Here is a 15,513-nt window from a genome sequence, read left to right as displayed (position 1 = left end):
GAATACAGGTCTCAGGAGTAAGGTAAGGCTGGCACTGGGGATCAAGTGCTTCAGCACAGGTACCAGGAAGCAGACCTCTGCTTGGGGTGAATGCAACAGGTCACAGGAACAGGGTAAGGCTGACACGGGGAATCCAGCGCTTCAGCACAGGAACCAGATAGCAGACCTCTGCTTGGGGTGAATGCAGCAGGTCTCTTGAACAAGGCAAGACTAGCACTGGGGATCCAGTGCTTCAGTACAGGAGCCAGGAAGCAGAACTCTGCCTGGGGTGAATGCAGCAGGTCTCTGGAACTAGGCTAAGGCAAAATAGCTTGTGGCAAACACAGTTACATCCAAGTGAACCTTGGGTTATGCTCAGCAATGAGTCCAAGGGCGTGGCCAGTATAAGAAGGGCAGATAGCCAATCCAAGACAGGTGTGTGTGTGGGAATTCCTCCAATGCCAGAGCAGAGAGACAGAGCTGCAGTGATTGCAAGCACAGGTGATAGTGCTTGCAAAACCATGGGAAGGTCTGTGTAAGAGCTCCCCAACTCTGCAAGAGTGAGCTCCAGCCAAAACCAGGAACGGATTCCTTACACTCTCACTCCTACTCTCTAACTTTCTCTCTCCCTAATCACTAACTTCCACTCTCCCCCTCCTCTATCTCTCTCTCCCTCCCACCTCTCAAGCTCTCTCACTCTACCTTCTTCTCACTAACTCTCTCACTCTTCCCCTTTACTCTAATTCTCTCACTCTTCCCCTTACTCTCTTACTTTTCTCCCCCCTCTCTAACTCTCACACTCAATTCCCCCTCCTCTCACACTCAATTGCTTCTTCCCTACTCACACTCAAACCCTCCTCTCTTTCACTCAATCCTCCCCTTACCTTGTGGGCAATGTGGCATGGGGGTGAGGTCTCTGGTCCCGTGTCAGTGGGAAGTTGGAGCCACGCTGGTTGATACAGAAGTTGGGTGCGATTTCTAGGCAGGCCTAACTTCTGGCGCCGACCGGAACATGGGTACACCAGCAGTGGGAGGGCTTGGCGTGAGGGCTCAGCAGCAAACAAAGGCCCCGGCAGCAGGACACAGAGGTTGGGCCGGACCTCTAGCCCTGCCCACCTTCAGTTCCGGCCAGCCTCTCGGCGCCCACCCTCCTGTTCTCAGGCCCCCCTACATTGCAGGGCTTTGCAGTAGTGTAGTTACGTCCCTGCATACTCCACTAACTGTTGAAAGACCTTTGAACATATTAATAGCAGGAATTCATCTGGTGCTTCTTCATGGTGCAGCGGGTGTAGGGGGGGGGGGACCGGGATGGCAGTAATCCTGTCACACTGAACGTTTATACCAACACCCCTTTCCCAAAAGCTCAGATATAGACGGGCCAAGAGCGGCAGACCAGAAGAAATGACAGCAATACCAAAGTTATTGCAATAACAAATTATTCATTTGCTTATTGTATATTTACCTACAAGAACACATATTTCATAATGAGGTACTGTACAACTAGCTAATTTCACATAAAGCATGTGTGTGTGTACTGTGTATATATATATATATATATATATATATATATATATATATATATACATACATACATACATACATACATACATACATACATACATACATACATACATACATACATTTATTTATTTATTTATTCCCCCCCCCCCCCAGTTTGGGTATGTATGGCTATATATAGTGAGAATAATGTAGCCATTTGTAGACATGTGGTAAGTCAGTAACAATATTTGAATGTAAGGAAATGCACGAGTAAATAATTTATATAAAACTACAGTATATTCAGAGCAGATTGTTTATTTTAACGTGTCTCTGTCTTTTCCTAAAGGGTGGCAGGGGAGAAACAGGTCCTGTTGGTCCTCCAGGGCCACCTGGGAAACTGGTGAGTAGAAAATTGTAATCTGAACAGGAACTATCTGATGGTTAAATAGCCAGCTACATAATAACTGATAGAATTCTTGTGTCTGTTATTTATTTATCATTATCACCAGCGTATATCGCTGAGCATAGAATACAAAGACTAATGTGAATGAAGCTCATTGGATCAATATGAATGAGTGTATAAGACATCCACTTTGTTAAAAAAAAAAACTAGTAGCAGCAGTGAGAAAGAGGTGCTCTGTCTGGACCTAATGAACACTAACTAGTATGAATACCCCCTTTCAGTGCTGCCTGGGCACTATTTATACAGTACTAGCAGAGACTATATGCAAGGCCCTGCCTGAAAGAGCTCACTGTTAAACAGGAATGTAAACCTGGGAATTGCAGCTCACACAGGAACCGGAGAATAAATGCTAGACAGGGCAGATTGCTGATATTTGCTTCCTTTAAAATAACACAATCTGCATTTCAACATAGAGTTTAACTTCATCTGTTTCCTTATTACTTTCAGAACACACACACACACACACACACACACACACACACACACACACACACACACACACACACACACACACACACACACACACACACACACACACACACACACACACACACACACACACCATACACACACCATACACACACCATACACATAACACACACACACACAACATACACACAACACACACACACTCCATTAACGTCAAGTATTTGTTTATTTTTTGAAGGGTTCTCTAGGAGATCCTGGGTTTATCGGTCTGCCGGGTCCTCCTGGTCTCCCTGGACTTAGTGGTGACAGGGTAAGAACGTACGATGTGTGTGTATACTGTACATCGTTTTTCACAGTCTTGTATTTAGAAGCAAAGAATAAGATAGTTAAGCGGCTTTTATCGAGAGGTCTCATATGTAAATTAGGTTTTTAATGAGACACATTACACAACAATGAGTTAGTTAATGAATATCCTGCAAATAGAACCGCAAGGAACTGGTCCATTTGAACGTGTTGCTCAGCTCTCCCACATTAAAAGGTTAAGCAATTGATAAACTGTGGTATTTACATCTAAAAATGTGTCATTTTCACAATCTTAATCGCAAACGTTATCCATTGTTACAAAGCATTGTTTAAGCATCCTGTATCTTTCTGCCGGCTAAAATGCAAGAAGCAACAAGGGCAAGTCATTAACAAATGGAATAGAAACAGGCTCGCACAGCAAATACATAAAGTAGGATAAACTTGAACAGTCATAAAACATGCCAAGATGATGCCAATGATGAGCATAACCACTAACCTCCAATGAAACAGTTTAATGTATGTATATATATATATATATATATATATATATATATATATATATATATATATATATATATATATTTGTGTGTGTATTTGGAACAAGGAAGGTGTAAGAAACCTTCAAGGACGGGTGTCAAATGTTGTAGAATTATTTATGTTCAGGAAAATCCCTACTAAAAAGGAATTTGGCAACGAAACGGACACATTCTGGCTTAGATTTACTAAAGTGTGTAAAAAGTATTGCTACAAGAAAAACATTGCTTCATTAATTTTTTTTTTTTTTAAATAAAACGTGAAATAATGAATTGAATATATTAATTATTTAACGGATATTGCTAAGTTAAGAAGCTTTACAATGTTGTTGTTAGTAATAGGATGTATGTGGAAACCTTTACAGATTTTTAACCCTCTTATCGCCCCACATATCAACAATATAAATGTATTACAGTGCAGTGCTCTTTCATATATAAGAGGTTAACTCGTATTCTGCAGACCTTAAAACCATCTTATTAAGAGAACTGCATAAATCAGCGGAACCCATTAAAAAAAACGTTTACTTCTCTAGGAGAGAGGACAAACTCTATTGAAAAGCACTTGGAAGAAGTATTTCAATTCCAATCAGTTGCGGACAATGAGCTCCAAGACCTCAATTGCCAAGTAAACATGAAAAATATGAATTTAGAGGATAGCTCTCGGCGGAACAATGTTAGAGTTAGAAACATATCAGAAGAGATCAAGTAAAAGCAGTTGGAAGCATACCTGATTAAACTCTGTACAAGCATGTAACCCACACAGACATGTCTCCTACCCTATGCAGAACGAGTTCCCCGGTTTCGCAGACCCAAACAAGGTGCAAGACACAGTAGTATGACTACATCATTTTCAGAGCTAAGAGCAGGTTCTTAAAGCTTCTTGAAACACTTCTGAAATCAGGGTAAATGACAAAGAGCGGCAGATTTTCTCTCACCTAACACCACCTGGCTAAGTGTAAGTGATGCTCCCTCAAGCCAATTACATGATGCAAAAAGACCAAATATGTTACTGAAGGGGTACTCCATGCAAGATCCAGATTATAAGAAATGGTTCCCTAAAGTCAGCATCTTTGAGAGCGGACCAATTCGCTTTGCTCTGAAGCCTTGGCATCCCGATGTAAAGTGAAATGTCTAAGAACAACTTTCCAGAAGTAGATTACAATGGTCTTCAGATGTCAAGCAAAAAAGATGCATCAAGCAAAATAAATTTGAATACATCTTCGAAAGAAGTACATTTTTGTTTGCAAGTACCTATTAAAATGGGGGTTAAATACGTCTATCTATAAATATGCAAAATTGGATACGTTCCTACAAGTTTTGCCTAGTCTGTTTTACTATTTCAATGTTTTGTTGTTGTTAACTGTAAACATATTGATGAAATGCTTCTTGTAATGGGCATTCTTGTCCAAGCAAATTAATATTAGCTAAATCTGAAACATGAATTCAAGGAAGGAGAAATTGTTACGTTCCAGGAAACTCATATCAAGAAAAGCGATTAGCATATCCTATGCCATAAAAATGACCCACCACCCTCCTCTGTCTTTAAAAAGTCTAAATGGGGGCGTGGCCAACGGCTGATCGGGGAAGACGTCTATCTCCAGAGCTCCGGGCTTTAGAACCACTATAATCTTATTTTCCCCCTACAAATAAAGTAGAGAAATATCCCCAAATACAGTAGTGGGGGGCCCGGGCGCTGTAGACCACCTGGGGAGCACAAACCCCCCCAAAACACCCACTGACTTGCCTGCAGAGGGGATGTAGGGGCCGAGAGTAGAGGTACGGTGGCCATCTTATCCTGACAGGCTGCCTTACTGTGACCGAGGCCTGCTTGCCTTAAGGGTCTGGAGACCGGGATCTCCTTGGAACTGTGAGAGAGCTGAGCATGGTCCCGGGAGACTGGTGGGCAGCGGTAAGAGAGGCTGCCTGAAGAGATTCCTGGTGCTGCGGCAAGAGAGCCTGGGTAGGGTGCGGAGGAACCGGCAGAAGCGGAGCGGCCATGTTGTTTCGGTGCCAGAGTAGTACCGGAGTTCGGACCCGCTCCTTTCCCCCTCTCGAGTCGGTGGAGGGGCCACGGTCATTGGGAGGTGAGTTGCGGAGACCATCCTGCCCAGACGCACTGCTGGATTGTGTGCCGGGGGCTGCCTGCTTCCCGATCTGGTCCACCGTTCCTGGGTGGGGGTGGGGGAGGAGGGAAATCTGAAACCCGTAAGAAATTAAAAGATTCCAAAATTGAGTTAAATTTGCTCCTAACCTCCCAGGCGGAAATGCACTGAGTTGGTCAAAGAGGAAATTTTATGAAAAAGCGAACAAGCCAGATACCTTATTAGCAACAATACTCAGGATTAGTCATCTAAATTTCAATATCCAAACTATTCGTTGTACACGGGGAGATCTAACCTCCAACCCCAAATTAATAGTAGAAGAATTAAAAAAGTTTTTTACGAACAACTGTATGATGGGGAAAAAGTTACCCACAATGCTAAAACAAACATAGCCTTAGAAGCATTTTTGGCGGAGACGGGCCTGCTGAAACTAGGGGAGGAGAAGAGGAATATCCTGGCAGGGGAGTTCACACTGGAGGAAGTCACCCAAGCGATCAAAGAACTGAAGCCATCAAAGGCCAGATGGCTTCTCAAATTTGTATTAAATGTTTTTTACCGACCTTTTAGCCCCACATCTACTCCGCATGTCTAACACAATTTTAGAAGGGGCGTCCTTTCTGAACAAATGCTCCAAGCATCAATATCCCTGATCCATAAAAAAGGAAAAAATCTGACTAGTTGTTAGAGCTATCAATCAATCTCCTTCATTAACTCGGACATTAAAATGTACTCAAAATCATTAGCCAAAAGAATGGGCAGGATCCTGCCCAGATTGGTTCACCCGGATCAGGTGGGCTTCATAGCAGGGCGGCAAGCAGCAGATAACACTAGACGCATGATAGACCTGATTGAATTGGCAAATAACGCTATTAAGTATTTAGGAGTTTCCCTCACTAAAGATTATAAATCCCTATACCAGGCAAGCTACCCCGAATTAATTTGAGTCCTACGGTAGGACATGAAAACCTGGGCCACATACAACATCTCCTGTATACGTAGAATTCACTGTATTAAGATGAATCTCCTTCCACGTATATTGTATGTTTTCCAGACGCTCCCAGTCCCACTTCGGTCAAAGGATATTCTTTCTCTACAATCTCTAATTGCTAAATTCATTTGGAAATACAAAAAAACAAGAATTAAGAGGGGGATTATCAAAAGACCAACATTAGCGGGAGATCTAGCGGCACCTTGCTTGATATCGTATTATAAGGCGGCCTAATTATGCCAAATTTCGCAATGGCACTCCGAGCCCATTCGTAAAAGATGGGTTTAACTGGAAAAGGAGATATGTGCTCCGTATGACATACTGTAGTAAATGTAATCTGGTAAAAAAAAAGCAGTATTCAAATCCATTAAAGCAAGGCTTTCCTCAATGATAAACTCATGGAGGTATGGGAAACCACTAAATTCAAGTGTGGGTTAACCTCTAGGGGGACACTGATGACACCCATATTCGATAACACCGACTTTGCTCCTGGTCTGAACGGAAAGGACTTCACAATTTGGAAGCACAAAAGAATATTGAGACTTAGAGACAGGAAAAATATAACAACTTTTGAGCAAATCAGATCTGAAAAAGAAATTCCCCACTCTGAATTCTTTAGATACCTCCAAATTAGAGCTTTTTACTACAAATTATCACCATTCTCCCCATTAACAAAATTTGAACAACTCTGTTTACTTGAGACAGATACACGTGGACTGATGTCTCAAATGTATTGGGAAGTGATCTGTTCCTGCCCAGGATATGCTCAGAAGCTGCTATTTACATCTCAATGGGAGGCAGATTTAGGGGAAACATTAGAAGATAAGCAGTGGGATCAAATATTTCTAGCAGTCGCAAAGAGTTCAATATGTACCTCACTGAAGGTGAATGTATATAAGGTAATGATGAGGTGGTATCTCAGACCTTTAAAACTGTCAAAATGCTTGGAAGTGTGACTCCCCATTGTGTTCTAAACAATGTGGAGAGCAAGCGGACCTGCTGCACATGCTGTGGTCTTGCCCTCGAATATCCCCCATTTGGGTGGGAATTCAGGATTGCCTACAGAGAATATTGGACATCGAAATTCCACTGGACCAATGGCTGCCTTTTGAACAGACCCACGCAAGAGCTATCCAGAGATGACAATAAACTTGCCGCTAACATTGCGACAGCAACGAGCTGTGAGATCGCAGTATTATGGAAACAGAAGGATTCTCCATCGTTATCCAAAATCAGGAATAAAATGTGGTTTGTCTGTCAGATGTAGAAGCTCACAAGCCTGGTAAATGATAGACACTAAATTGCAAAATGTTTGGCTACCATGGTTAGCACATTCTGACATCCCAGGGGTGAGCATAGCCACAATATTGCTTTTATAGGAATAGGTGCATTCTCATTTGGCAGGGTTTAGTATCTGGATTCAGGCTTTAGGGTGATCAAGACCTGCTCTCAGGGGGGACTGACATTGGACCACACGGAAAAGAGATAAAAGGACAGAGAGAGAGAGTAGGGTTGCAAACTACACGAGGTTAAAACTGAAACTGAGAGTACTCCCACTCTCCCCTCCCTCACCCCCCTCCCTCACTCCCCCCTCCCTCCTTCCCCCCCATCACTCCCCCCCCTCACTCCCCCCCTCCCCCTGACTCCCCCCCTCCCCCTCACTCCCCCCCTCCCCCCACTCCTCCCCTCACTCCTCCCCTCCCTCCTCCTCCCCCCATGTCTTTTGCTACTCCAAACTCTTAAGTTCTGTTAATGTCTATACTTACGAACATTGTGAATGATATGTACATGTATTTCAAATGTTGTTTGGACCATTGTTCATGATGTGTAAATTGAAAATAACATTTAAGTTGAAAAAAAGTCTAAATATTTAGAAAACGGAATTTCCAGGTAGAAAAGGTGATGTCTGATGTTTCTGGAAGGTATTTAGTTGTGTTTTTTAAGATTGGCCACTACAGTAGGTCACTTATAGGTCCCTGTATAATATGCAGACTGTATGCTCCAAATGAGAGTCACCATAACTATTTTTAACCTTTCTCTAAAGTATTGGAAAGGCCCAGTTATCATCAGGGGTGATCTTAAAAAGAGTGAAAAGGCTAATAAAAATAACACTGTGGTAGACTTGTGGAGATGCTTAAATCCTAATGAGAAAGATTGCACTTTTGATCAAACTAGCCATAATGGTTATTTACGCATTGACTAGATTTTGGTTGATTCTTGTTTGTGCTCCTATTTACTGTTGCCAAAAATATATCCTACCCCCTGGTTGTACCAGAGTGCAGTATTGCTAGCTTTGGAAAGACAAACCCAATTATAAATACTTCATATTGAATTAATTTCTCGTATGCAACCTGGAAAATGCTGAAGAAAAATAAAGGGAGATAGAATCTGATTTTTAACTCCATGGCCTAGATCACTTAACACACAATTGTAATCAATATTGACCTTATCTCCCCCACAAAATGGCATTAAATGTATTGCCATATTCACAAAAGCATTAACACTTTACAAGTGCAATGGTACAACTTATTGTATTGCAGTGATAAGTGTGGGCTAAATGTAACGCCAGTATTTCTAATGAACATTCAAATGAGTATGCATTGCTTAATAACATATGCAATGGTGTTAATTTAATGACATTCAGGAGCATGCAAATACTTAATCACATGCTATTCTCTAAACACTTACCTGGAGATATCGAACTACCGCCCAAAAATATTGCCAATTTTTATCATTTACCCCAAGCTGGTGTTAAGCCTGTCTTGCCTTTGCACATAATGGCCAATACATACATACAGATGCAGCCACCAGTATTAGAACACTTACCTGGGCGATTCTGGGGCAGATTCAAACTGAATGGCACTGCAGGGACCCCCGCTGTGTTAATCCAATGAGCCATTAAGAATCTCACTGACATTTTGAGGCAATGTTGAGGCCTTTACTGTGTGACTGCCCCAGAATTTAAAAGGCAAGAGATCTAATACTCGTGGCTGCATCTGTAGACAAGATAAGACTAACTAACCAATAGGTGATACAAATACATATATTAACATTTTAGAAAATATTAATAAATTAACCGTTGGTGACGTGGGCATCTAAAGGGCTTAATATTTGCACAGTGTAATGAATATTTTTGCCATATGGTTTTGTAGAAATCCTATTACATAAACCTGTGGCAGAAAAGGCTCCACAATTACATTTTTAGCCCATATTAGCTCTGATCTGTATGAATTATCGCTTATTTGTATTGCTATTTAACACTGAGTTAATGCATTTATTAATAAAAACAAATAATATAAAAAAGCAACAAGGCGGATAAAATACTGGCAAATAAATTACGTAGAAAATGCACCTCAAATTCACAGAATACGTGTCTGATAACAAAACTTCTCTAACCTCCACAAAAAACTCAAGTTTCCCTCCTAAAATGTGATTGTTCTTTCTGAAATAGATAGGTGTCTATAACCCTCAATTTTAAGTGAAGATGTCTCTTAAGCTAGACGAGTGTTTCCCAACTCCAGTCCTCAGGGAACCCCAACAGGTCAGGTCTTAAGGATATCCCTGCTCCAGCACAGGTGGCTCAGTCAAAATGACTGAGCCGCTGATTGACCCACCTGTGCTGGAGCAGGGATATCCTTAAGACCTGACCTGCTGGGGTTCCCTGAGGACCGGAGTTGGGAAACACTGATGTAAGACACAACAAAGTGTTACACTGATACTTTTTTGAATACACTCTTTCCCTATCCTCCCATCAATATTTCACCCAAAACCAAGTGAGTGTTACTCAGGGGTGCTAGGAGTTGCATACTGTATGTACTTCTGTAAATTTTTATTTATTTATTAAAATGTTTTACCAGGAAGTAATACATTGAGAGATACCTCTCGTTTTCAAGTAAGTCCTGGGCACAGAGTTATAAAAAATACATGGTTACGATAAAAGAACAGGGTTATACAGGTAATTCATAGACATTTCATGGACAGATAAAGTTGGAAAATTGGGTACAGGGGATAAAGGGCTTATGTGTTTCAGATAGAAATAGAGCAGCTTCAACATCACTTTAACATCAACTAACATCAGCGAACGGCAGCAAACGGCTCACGCCCTTTGGCTGCCCTTCGGCTGCGCCAAAGGCTGTGCGCCTTTGGAGCAACGCAGATGTACGCTGGGTGGGTGAGGTTGAATCTTGTGCGTCTGTGAGCAAAAATATCTTTGGAAAATACTTATAATTTGTTATGCATGTGGTACTATATACCTTTAATATTTCATGCTAGAAAGCCCATCATCTTTCTATTATGTTTGGAGACAATGTGGACAAAGAGGCTCTTTGTCCCATATTATGCTATTCTGTGCTAAGCTAAAGACACTATGGGACAACATGATGCAATTAGTCAAGTCTCTGACTGGTGTAGACCTGGACTAGAACCCTTGGAATATAATACCGGGGACTAACGATTCAGGCTATAAGTAAATGGAATGCAAGACTTCTTGCACAAATGTTGCCAGATGCACTATATTGAGAAACAAATACCCGCGCTTCATACACACAAGTCTGTAATAAAATATGGGATATATAGTATATGGAAAAATTGACAAGTTTCTTAAATGATACTAGGAGTATTTTTTAAAAGGTTTGGGGACATTGGTTGGAATAATATAGAGATTACAGTTTACTCCATGTCAGGTCAGAAAACAGTGTATGCATCTGATCTGACAGATAATTCCTCGCCTTAGTTCTCCTAATTATCCATTTCGTTTTCAAAATTTGCTTCTGCAAAATATTCAGCTGCTAGGGAAAGTGGAACTTGCAACAAAACGATGTCTTTGTTTTACAGAATTCAGATTTTTGATATAGCTTTAATCTAGCATTGCCTGTTATTACTGTGTTTTAAAGATGCACACCAACTAGAAGTAGTATGTAAATATATGCTTATAACATCTTCATATAATGTCATTATTCGTTCAGCTGCACATTCTCAAAAGTACATTTGTTCCCTGACTATAGATCAGGCATCTCAATAAATATGTACAATCGCATCACCCTCTTCTTCTTTTCCAATATGTTTTGCTTATTTGCACACACACAGTAACCGGAGCAGTTGCCCTAAAAGAATTAGCCCTAAAAGTGACTCACATAAAGTGAATGCTGCATGTGCAGCACACTCATTAAATGATGCAGTACAGTCACTACAATGATTGATATCATAGCAATAACATGATCCCAGAGCAGGAATATTCAATGTTTACAATACTTTTTAAAGGTCCCCATAAATTTTTTTTCAATCAATCAGGCTGTTTGCAAGAGCTGTCATGTTATTTTCTTTTTAAAATAAAGGTTTTGTATTATTTTAATTTTTTTAACAGAAAAAGGCCAATGTGTCTAGTTAAGAATCGGGAGACAATAATACCTAAAGAAAGTGCCAAAATGGCCCCATGAAAAATGTACATTTTAAAAATGAGTAAGGAGTATGGTGAAAGTTTTGTCTGAATGCACACGTTTGCTAAATGTATCAATGTCATATTGCAGTTAATCTACAATTCATTTGCTTCATTTTTCTATTGTTTTTTATTTTATACTTAGGGTGGTGTTGGAGAGAATGGACCTAAAGGTGAGCAGGTGAGTGACATTTACTACGTTTTAATGATGGGCGTGTACATATTTATGTATTCAATCTACAACTGTTCCATAAACTTTATATGCCTCGATACATTACAGGGTGTCCCTGGAGAAGAGGGCTTTGGTGGCGAAAGAGGGGACCTGGTAAGGGATTTTAATTACTACACATGACCTTTTCTACGACATTACTTATCTTGAGAATTATAATACCTTCAGTGCTTTACGTAAAGCTACGACACTTCGAATGGCCAGTAAAGTTACAACGCTTTGGTACGCAGGGTTACATGTATCAAGATGCGCAATTTGCTCCAATACATCTGCGTCAATTTGCGCCAGCAGTATATATTATATAGAAAGCGTGTTGTTTCTTGATCTGTCAGGAGCAATGTTTAATGACACCACAGATGAGGTGGATTTCTTTGATGCAAACAAAAAGCAAAATGGCCCCAGTTAGATGCACATTTTGGTATATTTCCTTACATAATTGTACTAACTAGCCCCTCCCTTTATGCCTTTTATAGCCCCTCCCCAAAAAGCTCACTGGTGCAAGTAGACCAAATGTTCCTTGATACATTGACACAAGATCAAATTTGAAGCAATTTGCACATGTTTTTGGAGCAATGTTCCAGTTTGCAACCCTTAATATACAGTAGTACATGCCACCCCTAGTATTTTAACTGTTGGTTATTACCAAATGTTGCCAAATATGCTAAGACAGAATTCTTTTTTATGAATGTATCACATTTCATTGCACAACTTGCTTCTAGACAAATTAGTATTTGACCCCTACATTAAAGGAAATCATCCTTGTTTAGGAATACTAAAAATATATACATTTGGTGTGAAAATTACAGGTGTGCTGTCCTTTTGGTACATAGAGCGCTACATTATTAATCATTCCATCTTTTGTCCTCATACTGTACTTTATTTTCTTGACAACTATGGCATGGCCCTTTCCTGGTTTTCCTTATACTTCGAGCACTGCTCCCTCTGCTTTTTCCTCTAGCTACAGTAGTTCTTCATTTTTCATTTCACCGTCTGTTTGCATTAAGCCTTAGTTTTTATCACGATACCATCTCCCCATGTGTTTTAATTAACTAATTTGCCGTTAAGTATCAACTCAATGCAGATGATACTCCATTATCTCTCTCTGTACCATATCTGTCTTCACCTATCCTATGCCTCTTAAAACTATCTTCCTGGATCTCACACCACTACTTAAAACTCAAGCTTACTGCCTTCATGTAACATTTGACACAACCTCTCTCTCCCCCCCCCCACAACACCTGTCATTTATAGTTCACACTCTTACGAAATCCTGTACGACATAGACAATACACTCCTCTCTCACTCTACTTCCAAAACCCTTTCTCTCCTGGCTTACAATCATTTCCTAATAACGGACCTTCCTGCTTCTCATACCTCCCTCCTTTAATGTGTTCTGAATGCTGCAGCTAGGATCACCTCCTCCCAAATTCACTTCAACCACTCCTCCCCTAAAATCCCTCATCTCGCTCTCAATTAAATCTCGCATTTCCCTTAAACTTCTTCTCCTCTCTTAGAAAACAATACATACCTCATTTCTTCTCTAAGGGATAGACACACAAAGCACAGTTAAATCGGGATCCATAACGTGACGTTACCAAAAACAGTAGCGGATGTTATTAGTTTAAGTTGTATCTTCAAAGCTACTTAAATGCAAAACCAAGAACAGTAATAAATCTTATTAGCATAAGTTTAATGTCACATTATTATTGCATAACTTTGCGTTATGTTACATTAAGTTTGTCATGGCGTTACACCTATGCAGGGCCCTGAATAAGGGCTTTTAGAGCAGAGGCGAAAGTCTAATTTTGTAGTGTACCCATTGACTTGTATATCTTACAAAACACTCCTCTATACAACACGTGGAGAGATATCTTTGAACTCACCAGAGATATCTGGGAAATAACCCCATTTGGATATGCAAAGTATATACAAATAATTTAAATGAGCATATTTCCCAGGTACTGCAGGTATGTCTACAGGTATTTCTCCAGGTGTTAAGGAATGTTTTGGGAGGTATATATGTCAATGGGTACTCTACAAAATTAGTACTACCGGGTACATCTGTATGTAATAAAGCAATTGTTAAGTCATATTGCACCTTTTTGTGTTGCATCTCTTTGTGCCAGAGTAGCGAGGACTTTGCTACAGTTTTTGTGTTGTGTGCATCTGCTTGCTATTTAGGGAGTGGAGTTTAGGAGGAGTTAGGTGACGCACATAATATAAGGTGTAGCAAATACTGCGCCTTTGTGTTTCACTTTGTCTCCTTTCAATCAATGCTAGAAGTCCGCCAGTTCTGAGGTGGTGATAACTTTCTTGCTTAAACATCTGCGCCTTATGTGAGAAACAGCATCATGTTTGGTGCAATAGGCCACTTACACGGTTATACCATATTCAGTGCTATGTGAGAATGCAAAAACATATATTTTGTTTCAAAATAAACAGGTGAAAACAATATTCATATGGATATTTTTGTGTATTACTGGCAAATTAATATGCCAGTACCCAATAGCAAATCTAATATGTATTTTCTTTTATTTAGGGTGATATAGGAAATGCTGGTGCTAAGGGATCTGTAAGTATGAATAATGAGTAAGAATTTCAATTATTTCAAGGAAAATCAGGAACATTACCTAAAACAATCCCATGAAATTGCCTTACAACACGGAGCAAATATATCCTGAATATGATAAAGGGCATGCTCCAATCCTCCAGCAGTAATTAACTATTAATTCCCAAAGGACAGGCCATTACCTGGCCATTAATGCCTAGGATGGAGGAGTTGAAGGCCCAAGGCTTCACTTCCCCCTTGCTTTCCCCCACTGCCCCCACAGTGCACAACTAAAGGTCAACATCCCCCTCTATCACTCCCTTCCACTTTCCCTGCCAGAGTCCTTGCAGTGAGTGGCTGGGACTGCAGATATACAGAACCCCTTGTGGTTGTAACACCTGCCATCGGTCCCACAGCCTCACATCCCTTGTCTCATACTGACGGCCACAAATTTAACACCTTGTATAGCCATTCTTATAGCACTTGTATGAACAAATTGCTCAAACTGTTTTTTTTATTTTTTATGTTCCAATATATAAAACTTTGTCTGTTTTTAAAGAGACAGTAGTCTGCTTTAGTTTAATATGGAAAGGTGGCACAGAGATGTGCCAACTTTTTGCCCAAATTCACGAACCTTGCAAAACGTGCAATTTTTTCTCCCAAAATTGAACTTTTCAAAATCTTTGCAAATTAAAATCTCCACAGCCTGAAATATAGGTTTTAGTGAAAGGGATAGAGGAGGAGAAGAGGAGCTGTGTGTTATGTATTAAAGTGCTTGAGCTTGGATACATACAGTACAGTATCCTCTATGTTTTTAATTCATTACTTACAGCCAAGACTGTAGTGTAGTGTAACAGTAATCTTACAGCAACAGTTAACTAATCCTTACACGTTTTGTGCAATTGAGGAAGGAGCGCTATGCTACAAACCTTATTTCAGGCTTAGTTTTAATTATTGATTTCATAAAGAAAACTTGACATTTAAATGAAAGTTTCTCTTGTGAAC

At 40.3% G+C, this 15,513-nt stretch overlaps 1 protein-coding gene across 1 annotated transcript in view; it reads left to right on the top strand.

Annotated features, from left to right (window-relative positions):
• Positions 1-14,766, top strand: part of LOC142486543 (uncharacterized) — a 95,166-nt gene extending 80,400 nt beyond the window's left edge. The window contains exons 29-33 of the mRNA XM_075585127.1: positions 1,826-1,879; positions 2,610-2,681; positions 11,877-11,912; positions 12,012-12,056; positions 14,500-14,766. Coding sequence (XP_075441242.1) covers positions 1,826-1,879; positions 2,610-2,681; positions 11,877-11,912; positions 12,012-12,056; positions 14,500-14,553 — 261 coding nt within the window. The 3' untranslated portion in view covers positions 14,554-14,766. The remainder of the gene's footprint in view (positions 1-1,825; positions 1,880-2,609; positions 2,682-11,876; positions 11,913-12,011; positions 12,057-14,499) is intronic.
• The last annotated feature ends 747 nt before the right edge of the window (positions 14,767-15,513 follow it).

This window comes from Ascaphus truei, unplaced genomic scaffold (assembly GCF_040206685.1).
Source record: "Ascaphus truei isolate aAscTru1 unplaced genomic scaffold, aAscTru1.hap1 HAP1_SCAFFOLD_941, whole genome shotgun sequence".
NCBI lineage: Eukaryota > Metazoa > Chordata > Amphibia > Anura > Ascaphidae > Ascaphus > Ascaphus truei.
Note: the sequence above shows the minus strand (reverse complement) of the source record. Positions and strands in the feature narration are given on the sequence as shown.